At 32.5% G+C, this 21,668-nt stretch overlaps 1 protein-coding gene across 4 annotated transcripts in view; it reads right to left on the bottom strand.

Moving 5' to 3' along the window:
* LOC119067280 (probable serine/threonine-protein kinase nek3) overlaps window positions 1-21,668 on the bottom strand; it is a 193,444-nt gene that overhangs the window by 52,493 nt on the left and 119,283 nt on the right. For all 4 annotated transcript variants that reach the window (XM_037170158.1, XM_037170157.1, XM_037170159.1 and 1 more), the window contains exon 3: window positions 3,388-3,435. In XM_037170158.1, coding sequence (XP_037026053.1) covers window positions 3,388-3,405 — 18 coding nt within the window. In that variant the 5' untranslated portion in view covers window positions 3,406-3,435. The remainder of the gene's footprint in view (window positions 1-3,387; window positions 3,436-21,668) is intronic.

Raw genomic sequence — 21,668 nt, 5'->3', positions numbered from 1 at the left:
TTTGGTCATTTTTCAATCATTTTGTAGTGTCGATTTTTCAAATATTTTGCGTGAGCTAATCTTTATTTTCAACCAAAACATTATTCAAATCAACTCTTAACCGTGAAGCCATGATGGTAAATTTAAGGTCAAATGAAGACCAATGTAGCATGCGGCATGTTCTACGGTTTCCTTCGTTATGCCTAAAATGTGCCATATTCTCCAGACTTAAAGAATGTCTAGCCCGAAAAAAGTCAGTCGTTCTTTGAACCAGGGAAATGATAAGAATAGTGACGCATAGCCTTTCTCTCTGAACTGAACCCATCAGTGCTGTGGAAACATGCAGATGTCCAATCATTTCAAATATAAATTTATTGTTGATGATTGTCGAATGTAAATTTATCGAAATCATTTTATTAAGTACGATAACCGAAAAACGTCGACTTGGTTGGATATTGTATTATATACATTGAACACACAAATCCATCAATTTTTTTTTTTAACGCTGGAGGAATGCAAATTTGAAAATTGAAATTTTCAGTAAAAATAAAAGAAGAAAACCTTACCACGTGTAAATATAATATAAGAACGCATCAATCATTCGCAAGTGTATTTTTCTATTTTGATATTCAAGAGCATGTCTGTAAAAATAGAGTCACATAAATGACTAAACAGTTGAAGAAAGCAACAAAAAAAATAGTTGTCCCCCTCGTCATTGTTTTTCGAGTTTTTTTTTCGTCTATTTAAAGTTGTTGCGTTACGGACACTTTCGAAATAATTACTTCTTCATTCTGGGTGACATATATTCGTCTATCCGTTTGTAGTAGCCCTTACAATACCGATAAGCGGTAAAGAAAAGTGTATTACGGTAATTCTATTGTGAGCCATGTTACAGACGCTACAATCGGTTCAGTTCAGCGCGGTGTTCGGATGTCAAAATTACTTAACTAGACGAATAATTCAAAAATTACACTTCAGGTCTATGTTGTTGTCTCGTTTTCGCTTATGTAATAAAATAGAGTACACACTTGTCACTGTCAGGCTCGGCAAGCCTCGACTTCTTCGTGACAAGTGTGTAATATAAATATTAAACGCTACACCATACGGTGCTGATAAGTAAAATCAACTTAATAAAAACAAAATTCTCTTAAAATGGTACATCGGTATACACCATTCCGATTTTAGAGAGTGTTATTGCTGTTACCACGTCACATTTTGTCGATTGGTATATAGAATTCGCCATATATGCATGAACGGTAACGAGAAAACCCAACACATTGGAACGTTTCAATCTCATGCTAAACGGTTTTTAATCGTAACCATTGTTTAATTACAAAATAAATAAACAAATCAACAAGAAGAAAGTAGCCCAAGCTCATGAGGAATGAGTTGATGGTGAAATCTGGCCTATTTCCAAAAATCGTACTGGTATATTTATAAGTGTCATAGGCGTTTATTAAACGTTTTAATACAAAAAATTTATTTTGTTTTTTAAAAGCTACTGGATATATATATTGTTCAGTCGGATTTTCTTTTTTTGTTGTTGTTGTTGTTGTAATGGCCAACCGTAACTCCCACATGATTATCATGTTTTGTAATATATACGTGCTCAAAATGATAATACGGACCTAATTGTGTATTTGGATGGAATCAATTGTGAAAATTTATGTGTGGAAATGGGTAACAATTGTTGGGTTAGAGAATGTTGCGGTGATGTTCGAAATTCGAAACCAGAGAATATAATTTATTGTAATGGGAATCCTTCATCCGTGATGTTTTAATATGTAACGAATTGATCAGAATTTCAGGTTGATATTTCGGTTGAATTCGGCAACGAAACACAAAATGATATATCTCAGAGAAATCAGTGAAACCGATTTACAGGACTTTTAAATGCACAATGGAAGTCGGTTTAAATCTTATTTCATTGGGAAAATTTAGTGTAATTCAGATGTACGTATGGTAAGTAGTTCAAAAAAACCGACACAATCCAAGACCATGGTTCAACTACGATAAATCGTTTTTGATAAGTAATAACTCTGCTACGGAAATGATTTCCCTTCGACGAAGAATTCTTTGTTACATAAGAAAAATTAGAAAATTTTACCAAATCAATTTTCCAAAAATAAGCACTGGTTGTCAAGAACTCTTCCATTCACTTTAACTTATGTGTCTTAGACTTTAAATTACTAAACTTGGCATTTGTTTAGAGCAACGTGCACTGCACATGGTGCATCACTACTTTGAGGCTGGTTGGTCACAGTTATTTATGGGTTAAAGGAAAATCGAATATCTAAGATAAGTTTCTCGGATGTTATATTTTGACATTAGCAGAGAAGTTTACATAAATATTTTGATTTTAATTGAGCTTTCGGAAAATAATTTCGGCGATCGATCAGGGACTGTTTTTGGGAACATACCCCACATTTTTTTCGAATTCTTCCAAATTTTCACAAAAAATATTTTATGGGAAAATTGAGGAAAATGTGTGAAAACTCAAGAAAATATTGGAAAATGTCGAAAAGAAATAGTACATAGTGGTACGGTACGGTATCCAGTTGGTTAGATAGAACTAATGTTATACAGGGTACGTCAGTGAAATTTGAAAGCGAATTTGCTTCAGCTGTTTTTCAGACAAAACTATTCATACATCTTTATACGGTTTTACCGTGCACTATCATGCACTAATTCCTCAGTTAATTAAAATATAAAGACAGTATGACACTGTCAATTGTCATAGTACGTCACACATTTTTTTTTTAAATAACTTCACTTAAGATCTTCGATCATTTACTTTCCAGCAGTTTTTCCTAATTACTATAATTTGGATTTTTTTTGGCCTGAGTTTGCCAACGTTCTTGAGCTCTGCATATTGTATGTGTGTGTGTAACATATTCTTATTATAAGCGTGTCAGGTTATAAGCAATTAGTGTCTATAGTGTCTGTTGATATGTGACACCGAGCAAATACCTGCAAAATGTCGATGAATTCTCCATATTTCCTCGTAACATAATTTTTTTTTTATATTACACTCGAAATCGACTGTACTCAAAGTAAGATTTATTGAACAGCTATATTCCTTTTGGCAAACTATTCACATCGTATGGCCACACTAATTGCATTGTAAATTTTTTATATCCGAATACTATATGGGATATTCGTGTACCTCATCTTTAAAATACTGAATAATAGAAGAATGATCCATTATAAAATCGTGTGTGGATTATGCACAATAGGAAAATTTATTGGATAATAAATATTTTAAGTATTATCTGGTTATAATATGCTTATGTATGTTGTCAAAATATGAGTATATTTGCCCGTTTGGCGTATTGAGTTGTGTATGTTTATATATTAGTGTATTTCGATGCGATATTTTATGGAAGTTTTACAGTCAATTAAACTTACCGAATTTACTACAGCCATTGAGCGCCAAGATTTATATAATGCTAGAGCCTGAAAATAATGACATAAATTTAATACATAGTTTTCGGTTCAATGTTGGATAACTACTTCATGTACAATTACGATTTTTATTTTGTTGAGAAATTATTTATTTTGCATACATTAGTTTAAACAAAAACCATCATTTGTAAGGCTCGCCACTCTCGTTTCCATCCATATCAAGTGGATCATTAATTTCACAATTTCTTTTATTGCTTGTTTTCGTTGGCTCGACTTGGTCACTATTATTAGCAACTGTTGTTCAGTTGATATTTTATATTATTGTGAATGTGGAAAACCAAAGAAAATTCATAATAAAGAACGAAAAAATAAAAGTGATTATTTCACGTTGCTATACGTTAGTGATGCATGTCGGGTATATTCTCGGTTGTAGAAGAATTAAATAATTCAACTGGAAATTTATTTACATCGATGAACAAGCTGATAAGAGGCGGGAGGAGTGTGAACCATTTTTCTTATGAAAATAATTATAAATATCGGGCCTAGTGGTTTTAGCTCCAGAAACCGGCAATTTCATACACTCATTCAAATACAGCTTTTAAGCTTAACACTTTGGAACAGGCTTCTTTAACTAACAGGTATAAAACAACGTTCAACTGAACAATTTATTTTATTGGCACTATGCCACATAATCCCGTTCCAGAGTCAGTGTTCGTCAGTTTTTTTCTAGGTATATTTCTCATTTCTCTGAAAAATTACGAAAGCCTTTTCTTATGCAACGCAATATGCGATGGAAATTAGATAAATGGGTAATCGGCAGGACACATCGAGCAGACTTATTAAAATATTAATTTTGAAAGCATTTAAAATGTGAGTTGTCTAGTGATGGGATGCATTGCGCTATATAACTTTACATTTTATTTGTTTAGAGGCTCGGATGCCCAAAGGTTTTTTTTTGATTTTTGGATGCTTTTTTTTACAAATTTTCTACATACACAGCCCAAAAGACTTTTTCAAGTCAGACCGGAACTGTTTGCCTCTATTCTCCATCTGTGACACAATCTTCCTTCTTTTTCTTAAATAATAAATTACCAACTTCGTACAAAAGGTTAACCAAACTTGAAAAATTAAACAAAAAACGTGAGAAATCACTAAAACATTAAAATAGAAAAACAGTTTTGACTTTATCGTTAGAAATGTGATGAGGTGGAGCCTATATGGCTCCAACTGATTAAATATAAAAAGCTGAAACATTAATATCCTGTTTCAGGTACAATCTAGTGGTTGATGTAAATCTTTTAGTAAGGCCATGAACAGCTCAAATGCAGGTCATGTAAAACTAATTCAAACTCTAATTCTGCTACATTTGAAAAAAAAAAATGGAAGTCTCTTCGTTACATGTCAATGACGACATTTTTTGTTGAAGACATTTTTCCACTAATGTCGCAGATTTTTCCATGGAAAAATGCATATGTATTTAGAAGTGAAACCAACCCCTTCAAATTTAAATACCATTAAAGATCGAGATATGATTTTCCGCACGAACGTTGTGGTTTTTTTTTGCCATGATTGGTGGATTGGTTAAAAGAGAAACATTTTTCTATTCAAAATATTTTTTCTTTGAAGATATTCCGACTATTCCGACTTGATGATAAGTCATTTATCAATTGTGAATAGAAATTTTTTTACAGAAAAACTCTTTGCTTTATGTGTTCATTTGCCACAGTGCCGAAGCAACACATATTTTCTGTATTTGGTTTTCTTTGAATTTTTGTACATTTTTTTATTGAGAGATTTTTTTTAAATTAATTTTATACCAAGAATGAGGTGTCAGTGTAGCATTCAAAACGTTTGGAACACTTGGTCTTCACTCGTTTTATGTCGATTAATTTCATGTGTATTGCGATAACGTTTTTTTTACTAAATGAAGTCCATTTATTAAGAGGCAAAAGGTCAGCCCTCCTGCACATTGTGACTGAAGCAACAAAACTGAAGCTACAAACTTTCTTCACGTTGTGGCAACAAACTGGAACTTGAATATTGCAATAACCGTTCATCCAATTTGGTTTACTTTTTACCGAGTGATGAATACAGTCATTATGCAATGCTTTAAAGGCACACACAATTCTCGGTCCAAAAGCACCAACTAAAATAATATTCAACATTTACTCTGCATATTAATTTTAATTATAAAATTGTCGAAAATGTAGAATGCATAACATTATACATGCATGATGCTATACTATGATGAAGTGTGTGTGTTATATAGTTATTCATCATTCCGTAATATTACGCTATGCATTTGTAATTTCTAAAAACAAACTATATGTGGTTAAAATTCTGAATAAAAAATATCCGATGAATTGCACAAAAACAGTGTACTACAGCGCGTATGTAGTTATACAGATGAATATTTACACAACTATTGAGCAAAATGATTGAATTACGTAATAAAGGGAATTGATCACGACAGAGAGAGAGGAAGAGAGGGAGAGAGAAATAAAAAAAATACTTCTATTGCGATTGCGAACATAAAGAAAATTGAAAATTGTATTTCAGAGAGGTATTTCCGTATCAGCATAATGGAATCAAACAGTTTTCTGTTTGAGTTGTTGTAAATATTTTGAAAGGATAATTCGAAATGTATATTTGCGTTCTGTTCGATAAAAAATATTGAAATCGAAACTAACAGCGACAATGTCGACGCTATAAAATATGGCGCACCAACAAAATGCCAATATTTTATGTGAATTGTTACCCTACATCATATCCATTTATATATCCGAAATCACAACAGAAAGGAAGATAAGGGACGACGAAAAAAATGGCTCTAACAATAACTGCTCAACGATAAAAAAAAAGCCATCGACGAAGCACCAAATTCTAATCACACAAATAAAATGTCTGAAGATTCCATAACTTACATTAGTGACATATGGTGGCGCTGATGGCAAACAATTTAAAGGATGTGAACAAATATTGCCATTGCATCTTTTAATAATGTATTCAGCACAAAAATATTAACAGGAAATGGGCTGCTATAGTGTTCATTTTGCAGGTATTTTAAGAATTAAAGCAACTAAACTACAATCGGTACAGAGACGTAGAAACACCTCCATATTTTTATGTTGACGTTGATCATATGGTGTGATTTTCCGTTCGATATTTTCGGTTTTATTGCAAATAAATCCCACCACATGGAAACACATATAAAACTTAGTCACATTGCTTGGATATTTTTTGTGAGAAATGGAGGCTTATAGCACTATTTGGGAGGAGGAGTTCTTTGCATTTCGTAGTGGAATAGTAGATGGTCAACGCGTGTTTACTAAGGACGACTTTTGAAGGCAACGTCAAACGTTTAACGAAAGAAAATTCACTCATTTCAAAAATTAGAGAAAAGTTCTCCGTTTTGACTCCGATTAAGCTTAGTATTCAGTCAGCCGTGCGACAGAAAATGTGTCGACTTATCTAGCAATATCACACCAATGGGTTGTAATGAAAGTTCATGGTTTAACCGTCGAAACTGATCGCCAGCGCCAATGTAAACATTTTCTTTTTGATTTTTCACTTCAATGATCTATTGAAATTGAGATATAGGCTCAATAAACCAATTTATTCAACGTATACTACATGCCTGAAACATAAATAGTTTCACAAATTGTGTATTTACTGAGCGTCATAGACTAGAAACGTTATTCTTCTTCTTCTTAAAATGGCGAAAATCACAACCCATTTGTTTAGAAAATTAGGAGGCCAAAAATCGTACAGTGTCCGCTTGTAAATTTCATTACACTGTATTCATACACTTCTAAAATATTGAAATTTACAAGCGGACACTGTACGATTTTTGGCCTCCTAATTTTGTAAACAATTGGTGTGATATTGCTAGAGAGCTGCCTTGTTTTATGTCAAAAATTTATTTCACGACTGACTGCATATATTTGGCTTTACAAAACAAAATTGAACACAAACGGCGAGTAAACGGACTGAAGTGCAGATTCAGCTTTACGCAGAGAATGTTTTCTAATTTTTGGTCTTTATCCTTCCATAGTTTTCCCAAAAATAATTTTCTATTGGTACTTATCACATTCTATTGACACCCATTTCTGTTAATGGCAAATAACTTTTGTCCCACCATTCCGTCACATTGTCAAAATTTCATTTGGTTTGATTTTTTTAGTGGCGTTAATGCGTTACTCATTGTGTTCTAGAAAGTGGGTAGTTAATAATTTCTGATGAGCAGAGCTCTAACGCCATATCCACAGAAAAACGTCAACAAAATATTTCAACATTACAGTGTAAAATTGATATATTCCACTGTAACAAACTGAGAAGAAGACGAGAAAAAAATACAAAGTAGTAATAATAATAATAATAAAAGCATGAGTACAACAGTATAAACTGGGGCTATAAAGGAAGAAAAAAAAATTGTAATAGCCTTGGCAATAAATAAGATGAAGCATGAACTGTTGTTTATTCGTATTTATGTACGATGTACGTATATATTATCCGACACAACACACACAAAATAATATATAACATCGTCATATAAATATACCAACCATGCTATATAAATCCGCTTATAATGAAAATAATGACATAAAACACTGTAGTATCGTTAAATTTCAGTTGTTTGGAGATATACTCCTTTCCACATAAATCTACGTATTAGCAATTTTAGCAATATAAATACATTCTATGTATACTTTCCGTATCCTCCTATTCATATTTTCGGCTTCCGTTATGGCTTTCGAATCTGTGCTGTTGTATTTAGTGACAAGTAGGATTTGGGGTCATTTATTTGATTTAAGAACATATTTTCGATGGTTTTGCCCCAATCATTTGAAATTGCGTTGATCGAACAGAGCTTCGGGATAAACAGCTTCGATACTAGATTGGTAGAATCACTCCGTGCCTATGAGTCCTTTATTCTATTTTAAATATTAGGCTCGAACAAATGGACTAGAGGTGTTGCAAAAACTAAATTGTCTGGCACTCCCGACCAGACTGGCATCTATCAAAGGATATGTTTCACATCTTAGTGCTGAGAAAAATACGCTATACAAACACCCTATAACCTATCTGCTACCATTGCTACGGTCTGACAAATTTGATTATGAATGTTACCCCTTACGATTTAGGTTTATTTTGCAGATTTAGAAGTTATGTACCGAGCCAACAGATATAAACAGTGATAAACAGTTTTGCACGATATCATTTTCAGAAAGCTGATAAGAGACTGTCAATTCTAGGGTTTTAGATACGGAGGGATTTTGTTGAAAGTGGACCAGGCTCCGTCGGAGCTATTTTTAGCGACTCTTTGTTTACATGCCCAGATAGCCGTTGGCCCCAATAGTCTAAAACCGCAGTCGTTTCATTTTAATATTCTTTTATTGGCTGGGGATCTTCCACTAAAAGTCGAAAAATGGTGTTTTTTATACGTGATTTACTGCCGCTACAGGCTATAGACATACATGTGTGTGGGCTCATTGGATAGGTATTGTCAAGGAGATACATGGCAAGGACAGATACCGCACATGTCCTGTACCATTGTTCGAAAACGAAAAAAAATGTTTCTGTCGAGGTACGGAAAGTTTGATGAACTTCAAAAACTGAAATCTCGCACCTGGCGAATGTTTATCTTTAGATCGGTGGATTCCCTGATAGAAGCTTAACCTAGCTTTACAATGATATCCCACTTGCCATAGAAGTGACAGGTTCAGGAAACGTTTTTGGGTACAAACTGAATGGTGTTCCAACACACGAAAGCAAAATATCAATTTTAGAAAAATACACGAATTATGCTGTTTTTGATGTCTGTCTCCACTGATCTAACCATAAACATTCGCCAAGTGCGAAATATCACCTTTTGAAGTTCATCAAAATTTACAGCCTTTGGCTGACACAACATTTATGTTATTTTTGAACAATGGTACAGGACATGTAAGATATCTGTCCCTGCACCGTATCTCCTTTACAATACCTATCCAATGAGCCCACACACTGTATGTCTGTTGCCTGTAGCGGCAGTAAATCACGTATAAAAAACACCCCCTTTCGACTTTTAGTGGAAGTTCCCCAGCCAATAATTAAAATGTGCTTCTTTAAAATTTACTTATTTTCTCTTTTAATGTAGCCATTTTAAAGAACCGTAAATCTTTTCTTACAACACTCGAAAATAATAAAAATCTGAAATAAGTGAAAGATTTGGACATGGTTGACGATAGCTCAGCAAATTTATACGACAACATTATCTCGACAAAAGCGGTAAAATTCCTATAGAAAAACGAAAATAAATGAACACATCTCACACTTGGTAAAATCAACTCTCTTGGCACCACGACCATATTTTCCAAAGAAACAAGAACAACCAAAGAAAAAAGAAAAATTTAAAAATGCATAAAATTTAGAAGATACCAGGAATAGTCAATACTAGACACGTGTGCGGACCAATTAACGAGAAAAACGTGTAAATTAAAACAACCGTCCGCCCGCTAAAACAGAAGAAAAGAAGAAAAAAATTGATTGAACCAACCAAATGCTTTTGTTTTGACAAATTATAATGTATAGTGTTTTTTGTAGACTTTATAAATTCTATGTTTCTAATTTTAATTCTTTTTTTTCTCGCTTTTATCGAGCGACAACAAAAAAACAAAACTCGATGTATTTTCGCTCTCAGTCTAACCGCATCAATTCGGAAATAATGTGACTCGAGAACTTCATAAATTTCAATCTCATTCATATGTACCGTCATTAAAAACAAATTAACAATAACGATGTTTATCATTCGAAGTGATAATTCTTTGTGTAAATAATTTCTCATTTCTTTTTCTTACTCAATCATAAATCAAATGTATATATAGGCGAAAGTGTTAGAATACTCACATTGGTGAAGTAATTTCTACACAGAGTATAGCATAAGTATATATACCAGAAAGCGACTACATCTTTCTTCAGAGTCTGTTTTTTCCGTCACTTCCTCCGTAGCGTGACAAAATCGAAAATCAATATTCATTTTATACTCGGACAGGGGCAGAGTTTTTCTTTTGAATATATAGTTTCATCATGGTCATAACTTACAGCAAAATAGGGGTGAAACTTAGAACAAATGTTATTGTTGCTGCTTAGCACTTTTTTGAATTTGGATATAAGTGGATGTTATTACGTCACGCTCGAAGGGGGTACAGCAAAACGTGACGATTCTAACATATTTGGATCAAATTGAACCCTTTTTGAAGGGAAGGGGCTGTCGAAAGTTGCGCAAAATAGCGTGACGTAATATGTGAACAGACCCTGTATTTTATGACGATTTCTACGTTGAAGTGTCATAACTTGCAGCAAAATCATCGATTCAATGCCACACTTCAAATGCGTTCAGTTACCTTTCGCCATTTTAAACGGTAATACAGATAAAATAGAGAAGCTCACACACAAAAAAATGCACCTCCGTTAAAATTCAAATGAGAAAAAAAATTCATTCGAAATAATATAGAACTATGATGTCAACACATATTTATGCAAGGAAAGAAGAAGAAGAGAAAAAAAATTTCACCACAAAATATTTAATATGACTCGGTATAAGTAAACTCAAATAGACATATAGATACATTGGCATGGCTATTATAAAAAACTAATGCAAAAATATCTAAACCTACATTAACCAAAACTAACAAAATACTTCAAATTTAAATAAATAACAAACTTTTGAACATTTGCCAAGTCTGCCATCAGTATTTTTATTTCCACTAAAAACTCGGCATTGTCAACAATAATGCTCATCATTAAAATGTTTTAAAATCTATTTTCAAATAAATATGTTTTTATACCATCATGTTACATTTCTCCGTAATGAATTATACTATGTACGACAATATATTCATAAATATATTAACAGATATATAGGTAGATCTAATTTATCCCTTATTGACATTTTTGCTTTCACTTCGCGAATAAAGACAATTTAAATTGCATTTTGTGAAGCAAATGCATTTTCATTTCAAAATCATATCCAACTGAAATTCGCACTCCAATAAAGATTAGAATAATTGAAGTTGACGACGAAATGATGTCATAAGTTTGCACACTATTTTAAAGAACTTTACAAATTAGAATGGCACTAAAGGCATTCCAAATATATTTATATGTATTTCCAGTTCAGTACTTTCAGCAATAAGTCGTGTCATTGTTACACAAGTTTTCCGAAATTAGATATGATTATCGTCTTAGAAATTTAGTTTCGACAGACAAAGAAATAAAAGTATCGAGGGAAATATGCGCAAGTTAATTTGACTATTTTAGATAGGGGGAAAAATGTTTACTTAACTTCGCCAGAACCAGACTTTTGTATTAACAATTTTCGACTCGATTTTTTGTCGATGGACATAAATGAAAATAATTTGTCTTTTATTTTGGAAACTTTTTTTAAACAATGTGTCTCTGGTGAGCCATCGACGATGTTCTTATTTGCTGAAATTGGCAAAAGTCAAATTTGCATTTCTTTTTTGCGGGCTAATGGATAGCATAAAAGTTCAAGAAATTGTTCTGTTCTGTAGATGTTACGGTATAGGAATATTTGCAGCAACAAAAATCTATTTATTTCAAATATTTCTAAAAATAATACTGCAAGTCATTAGGAAAATATAATAAGGCCAGAAACAATTTTTTTTTCGTGGCGCTACAGAAGATGGATATTTTTTTTAGAATGTTGAACAACTATTCTCTAAAAGAAAAATGTGACGGTGAATGTAGAGTTCGTATGATGTTAGTTGTAGCGTTGAAAGCTTTTACCAATGGTAAAAATTTAATTTTGTTTGAAGAACAAAGAAACGCATTTAAGGGCACATCCTTATAGTTGAAAGTCAACCCTTGTCCGATAGGGATTGGGTCTGACACTGTCGAGCAGTCCTATAAATTTGGCGTATAACTAATATATTTACGATGGGAAAAGTGTTGTAAAAGTGGTGCGTTAGATTGTTTTCGATGTGTAATATATATGTGGTCTGACTGATGTGGAGGCGATAGATTATTGTTATGTTGAGTGATATGTTGTATACGTTAAATGCATAAATTGTTAAGTACATCGACCAACAATCAGACCACAAATTTCTATTTTAATACTACTCTTTATTCAATTTCCTTTTCTTTAAAACGTAAACAGCATCCAGGCCGTAAATAATGGGATTCGCAACAAAATTCAAGGCTTTGTTCTTGCCACGAACTATCAACTGGGTAGAAATAGTACCATTATAAAGTACTTACTACTCAGACTAATACATATCGATTGACAATTCGTAATGATATAGAAGGAATTGCACAAATTGCATAAGCTCATACAAGTAGAACTTATGCTTTGAATAATATATAAATGAGCATACATATGAAGAGATGTCTTACTAAGTCAACTCGTCCAATCTTTGCAGGATGCCGTCGAAAGAAATTTATGTTCTCTGAGTCTTGCGAAATTCTCATAAAGACAGTATAAGAGACACGAACGGTACGAGACGGAGCTCTTTTACAGAGTTGTTTAGATATGCATGGCTATATTCCTGCGTTGAGAACGCAGCCAGCATCTTTTTGCTATTATTAGTAAATATACAAAGGTCTTTGAGAATCATTTCAGCCGTTTCGGTTATTGTTGTACTGCTTTTTGCAAATTCCATGATGACATTTACATATCGTAGTAATTGAACTTAATGAACAAGTGCTGTGATCTTTCATTATTTACAACAAACGAAACCTTTAACAAATATACCTTTAGAACAGCAAGCATTTTCACTCATTCTCGTTTCGACTATCATAACATCGAAAACATAAATAAATGAAGTTGAATTCAATTCATGAATTTAAAATTAATGTACATAGCTTGCTTTTACGTAAATATTATAGAATCTTAGCTGAGTTATTCGCATAATTCAATATATAATATATGTGTGAGAGGTACATATAGCTATAATAGATGTACATTCGCATCGGGAAATGAAAGAGAAAAAATAGGTTTTCCTATTTAGCCCGAGCATTTTGTTGTTGTTTTAACTTTTCAGTCTTAATTAGACTATATAATACTATGAAGTAGATGAGTAACTAACAACATCCTTTCGTTTCGCATGACGAATAAACGAGCCACTTTAATAAAAATTGATAAATATCTGGTTAAGTATCTGGTGTAGAAATGGTGGGTGTTCTGTCTGTCTATGCAGTGTACATTGTTGCGTTGTTAATGGTTTTTCCACGAATCGTTTCGATAATAATAGTTATCTCGAGAGTTACTGCCCCTCTAAAGTTACGACTTCCCTATAGCTTCGATCTTCCCAATAGTTTCGACGTATTCAAAAGTTACGACGTATTGAAAGGTAAGACTTCCCGAACGGTATGACTCCTCGAAAGTTACAACATTACTCATCTATTGTTACGACCTATCCAAAATTCCGATTTCTTCAAAGTCAAATTAATGCTCAAATTTCGAAAGTTACGACTATTTGTGTGTTTTATCTTATGAGAGGTACGACCAGAATTTCGAATTTTAACGAGACTACAAGGCCAGGTGAATTTGTTTACAAATTTTGCGATAGTAAACACCTTGACCTTTTTTAACGAAGAAAAGTTTAATCGAAACAGATTTGCATTTGATCATGTGTAGGGTGCATAACTTCGACGTGACACTAATGTTACGATAACATATGAAATGCGAAAACTAGCAATATCGCCTTTTCACTGTGTAGATCCCATCACGATGAAAAATAATTTTATAGGAGGCCGTTTCATATAGATTACATAACGGTTGAAAATATGACAAATAATAATTAGATTTGCAACATAACACGGTGACTCAAGCGGATAAGAAATTCTCTCTATACATCTTCCCTCACGTTGTTGTGTTATATAAGTTGAGAATAAAAACAGAAACTCGCTTCGTCTCGATTACTTGTCACCTCACCACGATTAAAAAGCAACGTTGCACCTTTCTTCTCCAGTTATCAAAATAACCATTTTGCATAAGGTGGAAGGAAAATTTTATAATTTAACGTCTATCGACGTGTCTAGGTGTACTTGTTTATGTACCGTTTTCATTAAATTTCCTTTGAACATTGAATCGAGACGTGGTGACGAGACGTGGTTATTCAAAAATAATGCAAATTGATGCGAAAAAGAAATCAGTTCTTTAATTACCTCTTTGAGTAAGCAATGCGATCGACATCAAAAAAAAGTGTAATAAACAAGCGCTCCTACAGAGCGTGTTGTTATTTTGAGCGTCGAGCGGTGTTTCGCTAAAATGTTTGTTGCTAAGAAGTATTACGTTCCACATCACTGTACTATGCCTAATAGACACTCGTCATTCACGATATTCGTTAAACTGACCCAGTTTTTGTTTATTGTGTTAACAATGTTTCTTTGGGGGTGTGTGTTTTTTTAGGGAGGACGAAAAATCTCTAGACTACATCGTCAGATGGAAAACTTTTGCAGGATCCGTTTTTTCTACTGAATGTAAAAAAAAGAAACTATAGATCCATGGAATTAATTAAAGGGAAAATCAGGCGAGAAAGCTTTTTTTTCCTGCGAAACAAAAAATAAGCAAAGAAACAAAATTGAAAAAAGAAAGTTTGTCTTAAGACAAAATTTAAATGGAATTAACAACATTTTCTTTCACATTTCTTAAATAGAAAAGTTTGGATTGTGGTGGTGTGTTCCGTAGAAAATATACACTTTGGCTTAATGTTCTACATATAGTATAGATTCGTGTGCTTCTTTAACACGTTAACATTACTCTCTCATCATGTTACGTTATGTATATACTTATATATGAAACTAAAATTGAATTGTGTTGTATATATATATGTATAATATGTCTATATGCGCACGGGAAAAATATATTCCAATACTTTGTTATCGCAATGGTTGTTGGATGAAAAAGAAAAGTTTAAAAACAAGACGATGAAGAATTATTCTAAGTTTTTGAAAGTAAGAAAAAGTTTGAATTACTTTCAACATAGGATGTATATAATACACAATACACACATCCAAGTTAAGTAAATTGTAGAAATCTATGACTTTCTGTAATAATGTATGAGTTTGCTGGATGCTACCAAGCGAGTTTATAACAAACACGAAAAAAGAAGAAAAAAACATCAACAAAATATCCGAAAATAAGTTTATCTTTAAATGCCTTCTTTTATAGGTGGTTCGATTAAATTGAGTGAGCAGATTAATGGTTGTTGTGGTTAGAGGAAATGTGTGAACCATTAACTGAGCACATAAGGGACTACAGTCGTAAATGATACAGATACGGATATATATGAAGAATTCCAACAGTTCTAGCATTTGCGGTTCCGATAACGTAATTTTCATTGTGACATCTATTGTTCTTGATGATATAATAACGTGAAGGTGAAGGTTGTATTGTCGGGGCCAATATAACTGTAATATCAATGGGGTTGTTTAACCCATATATGTATATCTATATTGAATGTAAGGCCATGGTATGAACCTAAAACATGTAACTCGATGGCTTTGTTACAATAAATTCGTTTAAATTCCATTGATGCATCACTTTATATGTGCTACGTTCACAATTGGAAATCTAATTCTTGGCATTAGAACAGGGAAGATCCGGTTTTTACAAAACCACCAATCAAACCGCTCCCATTCAAACAGAATGCAGATCTTTTGTTCAGCGATTCGGCATATATGTACAGAGACTATTTTTGGGAAAACATTTTCCAACTAACATTTTTAAGGAAAGGTTTCCGCCTTAATGTTCCACACAAACCGATAAAAATACACAACCGAACAGAACAAACTGGACGAACAAATATTTTAACGATTAAAATTTACCTCGAACGTTTTCGGGATCTATGAACCCATCTACAGGAGGTGATAAACCAAACTGTTGATCTCAAATGTTTCAAATCGTCGTCAAGTTGATTGAATAAAGCCATCGTACACCATCGTGTACTCGTCAATCAACTTAGATCCCGAAAACGTTCGATGTAAATTTTAATCGTTAAAATATTTGTTCGTCCAGTTTTTTCTGTTCGGTTTTGTATTTTTATCGGTTTGTGTGGAACATTAAGGCGGAAACATTTCCTTAAAAATGTTATTTGGAAGTTCCATAGTGCTCAAGAAAGACAAAAACTCGATTAGATTTTCCAACGTTTTGTTACTGTTGTGTTGCCGGCACATGCAGATTATTATAACAGGATGATGTTGTGTTGCTGAGGGTTACACAACGTTCTCCTGTTAATTTCCTATATTTTTCTCTTAAAAAAAAAAAATGTTTTGAGAAAAATTCTGAAAAGTTTTTGGAAAATGTTTTCACCAAAAATAGTCCCTGATCATCAAATGTTATTTGATTGCAAATAATGTCGTTTCGAATTCATGACGGATGTTCATTTTAGAGAGATGTCTAATTTTAAAAATGATCTATTAAATTTGATCAATAAGACAATGCGAAGAAAGAGAACAATGTGTGGGAACAATTCCATACTTTGAGCGCATCATTAAACTGCACTTAATTTTATGTTATTTCAAAGGTCGAACTATGTTTTACTCGACGTCGACGAACAACATTTTTAATAAATTGTAACTACGCAGAATAAAGTCTACGGAATGGAAAGTATTGCCCTATATTGTCATAAATGCTCTAGGATTAGTTTACCTATCGCCTGAAAATTCAACAAAGAAATAAACGGAAAAAAAGCCCCAACGAAAACACGAGCTATCAAACCGAACAGTTATATATAACACGTCTATGATGTGCTTATCGAGAAGCAATTAACTACTTCGATCGATGAACTGTACCGAAAATACGAAAAATACGACGGAAACTGTAATTCAATATCTATACCTTGGATCTATACACAAAACACATACCATTTCATCTCGCAAACGCTTCCACCTAATCCGATTTTTAATTAACTCCAATTTTCATTCTTTTCAAACAAAAAAATGTATATTGTAACTCGAACATACTCTAAAAATTCTCTAACGTTTGAAATTTAATCTTCTATAGGCCATAAATAAATTATGGGCGCAAGAAAATACGTTTCGCGTTTATAAACTGACATTAGTTACATCTATACACACACATCCACTACATGGTGGGTATATATAACATAAATGTATTTAAAACACACTGAATATACACATTTTAAAACGGTTCATAAACTTTGAACAGACACCTGTCGCTGTCATTTAAAGAGTAATGTTTTGAATCGGCATTTCATTTTAATGACATTTTTCAACGATTTTCATTGGATAAAATATAGGCGCTGATAAAGATTTTCTTACACTTAACATTTTAGTTGGAAGAAATTTGACAAGTGTATTCGGTATATATTGGGGGTTTGAGTATTATATACCTATACTATGTGTACGATCGTGCTATATATTTGGAATTTCCTTCTTGTATTTATATTGACACTGTGTGTATAATACGTCAAATCTTTGAGCCATTGATTTTGTTGCCAGCAGAGACGAACATCTCAGATTTTTGTGAAATGAAAAATAATTTGTAAAAATGTTAAATCATTTTTCACGTCATCAAAATCAAATGAAGGTTTTTCTTCTTCTTCTCTATGAGTAATGAGTTCGTTTCGTTACTCATAAGCTAAATAAAATTATGAGAAAAGGAAGAAAATCAAAAATTGTGAACAATTTTTCTCTATGCAAAGTTGAAGATTTTCTCTTTTTTTTCACTTTTCACTAAACGAATATTAATGTAGGTTTACGACAAATTCATTTAAATGTATTTCTAGCATTGAGAACAAAAGTAAACAGTTAACGTGAAAAATTGAAAATTATGGTTCTAAATGCTGTGTGATATAAATCTTAAGTTTAATACCGGCAATCCATTATCGTAAAAGTCATGAGCATAAGGTTAAAAACGATTTCATCAGCTGTAAAATGGTCGGGGGAATTTTATTTCTTCGTTTTTGTTGCAAAGGGAATGTAAATATTGTCACCACCCTAATCAGAAAGCATTCGATTGATTTCGACCAAATTATTTGATTGCGTAAACCAACATTAATAACAACATTACTTTCCCGTTGAGTAACTAGCTACTAGGCTCTCTATTTGATACGCTACAGCTGAACAAATTTTAACGAATGTCCTACGCGTAACTCAAGTGTCTTGCACTCTAACACCCACGACATTTTTCACATATTTCACACCTTGTCCTTGTCATTTGTTTCACGATACCATACGTTTTCTTTTCTCTCTCGATCTCTGTCTCTGGCTCTGTCTCTTTCGATGTGGAAAATATTTGAAGACAAGGGAATTTAAATAAAAAATTTTTGTGTTAGCAATGAGCATTGAGCATAGAGTGAAAATGTTGAAGATACAAATGAACAAAGACAAAAAAAAATTGTATGTGAGAATCACATAGAATTTACAACACAAGTAAATCACTAACCTTTGGGATAATAATCATTACGTTATTATCACAAACACCACAATGTAGAAACTGAGTAATAACGTAATTACCATCACTGTCTTTTATGTTTATATTCGTCTTAACATATATATAACGATAAATATCTTCCACAATAAATTTGAAAAATGTCAAGATTCTCGATAATAATAGACAACATTTAAAACTTTTCGCATAATCTTTTTTCGTTCTTTCTTGCTGTTGTTTTGTTAAATTTTCCAGAACATTTAGCATTAATTGATGAAAAGATCGTTAATTTTAATATTCTGTTTTTAAAATATTTAGATAACCGTGACGAAGTAAAATTAACATTTTTCTTTTATTGCAACTAATAAATATATCGTTCAACTGGGTGTACGACGCTGTGTAATTATTATTAGGAAAAAAAATTATAAAAGAAAGAAAAAAGGAAAATTAATTTTTCAATATTTTAAAACTTTTTTTTCCATCTCAATTAAATTTTGAACGGTTTTAAATGCAAAACGCAGCAGTAAAATGATATATACATATAATTTATTTAGAGAGTTGCCATTTCGATTTTATTTTATTTTTTTAAATAAAAGTTCGTCATTGTATACTACAGTGTCCTGGTGGTCTTTTTAACCGGCGTAATTACGAAGTATTTAAAGTAATTTTTCATGTAATTGCTCAACAATTCAGTTGCTAACGAATGTGTTCTTTTCGCGATTGCGAAGCTTTTTATTTTGTATAACGATGGGATAACCTTTAGAAATGACGATTTGAGGGTGTTTAGTGTCACACCATATCGTAAAAAAAACGTAATGCGAGAATAATGATTTCTGAGACCCATTTTCTCCCTAGCGCAGGGCCCAATTTAAGAGAATTAAATTCTTAAAAATTCATAAATGTTACAAGCGATTTTCTCTATATTCACTCCTAAGATCGCTAATATTTTTACATTTTAACCCAAAAAAAATTATTTTGAAATTTTAAAGAAGCTTTAGGAATTCAAGGAATATAGCCCTCTGTGTTTGGGTTTCAAACTTTCATCTTCTTAAAACAGTTAATTTTAACTAGGAGGAAACAACACTGCGAATGGTGGTACAGGGTTAGGACGAATAAAGGTAAATAATGTGTGAATAAAGGGAAATGCAACAGAATAACGGGGAAATAATAGGCGAGTAATGGGTGAATGGTCGAACGGTGGGACAATAAACATACGTATACGTCTAGTCTACATTTAAGCGAGATATCAGCTATGCACCTAAATTTTCTCACAAAGTATTTGCATATTTTAAGGTGTGTTCAGTGTTCTGGAAGTCACAGAACTAGTTGCTGGGTGTAAAACAATTCGTTAAAACTACAACAACTTCTAAAATAGCTTTTTGTTGGCTTGTGGATGACATTTAATATTTTGATGAAACTTTGGAATCAATAGACAAGTATTATGTAATTAACTCGAGTAGCCTGAGTTTCATTTGCAATACCGCCTGATACACCGAAATCATTGTAAAATAAATTTTTGCCTCCCTATTTTCGGACATTTCAATGCAACCAAAAACTGTTATCGATGTCATTAGCCACAATTTTTATGGCAAAATAAACGAACAGCGCTAGTTACGGTACAGTTAGATAGCAATATTTGTATACCAAGTTCTCGCAAATATTAAATTGTAGAGAAAATGTACAACTGAAATGCTTTTCACTTTGTAGTTACGTGAGTAAAAGTAAACAAAATGTACGAGAAAATCCACTGTACACATATTATTCATCGCATTTTAATGGATCTCCAGAATTTATTAATGCAAAGTTCTATTTATATTGAACGTAAAACGTATATATATAACATAGTGTTAACGTCTTGTGTATAAGCATTACGTTCCACACGTATATACATTTCCATTGAATTTCCATTATTTCAGATGGTACAATAGAAATAACATTTGTTGTGTACAGGCACAACAAAATGGCTCACTGTGTGTTATATTATGCAGAAATGATAAAATTTTCTATAGTTGCACAATGTACATACACTTCATGCATAAATTATTATACTCGAAACACTTACATTATAATGCAACGTTTTCATTTGCGAAGAATTGTGCACATCTCGATTCTAAATTAGGGAATCGAATCCACTGACAATAATGATGGAAATTTGCTATGCATTTATCGTTCCATTCTCTCTAGCAAAGAGCCGATAAAATTTGCATTGTTAGTAGCTTTGTTTTCCGCTTATGATCTCATTTTGTAATTTAAATTCATTGGCTATGAGCTTTTATCGTAAAATATTATAACGTAATTATGATGATTAATCCTGACTGGGGGTCAACACTAAATTTATTTTAATCTCGTGCACCCCATGATGAATTCATCATTACTTTTATTGACATAATGCTTTTAAAACGCATTGTAATTTGACTGGTTGGATTGGGCGGTTCACCTTCCATCTACAAACGTAATGACGAGGAAGGTGTACCCTACTTCTGCTAAGTGCAATTTTTCGTTTCATGCAAAAGTAATTTGGGAACTAGAGACAAATACGTTTAATATTACGATCTTTTGTGATAAACACGTAGCTTTCCTTATTTCTGATAAATAAAAATTTCGAGAAGCGTTCAAGAACTACGTAAAACTGTGTGTTCTTAATAGAAAGTTTCAAGTTCTTCCATATAACATATAAGAAATAAGGAAAACAGAGACAATTTTTATACTTTCTTACTTTTTAAAAGCTTGAAATAAAAAATTTTAATTATTAGAATCGTAAATCACATAGGAATGAACTTTAATCTGAAATGAAAAATTTTGGTTATACGATTGACGATTCTAATAAATAACGTACCAGTTCTAGTACTTTAACTAGCCATTAGTCTAAAAACACTTTTAACTTTAA

This window comes from Bradysia coprophila, assembly GCF_014529535.1.
Source record: "Bradysia coprophila strain Holo2 chromosome X unlocalized genomic scaffold, BU_Bcop_v1 contig_12, whole genome shotgun sequence".
NCBI lineage: Eukaryota > Metazoa > Arthropoda > Insecta > Diptera > Sciaridae > Bradysia > Bradysia coprophila.
Note: the sequence above shows the minus strand (reverse complement) of the source record. Positions and strands in the feature narration are given on the sequence as shown.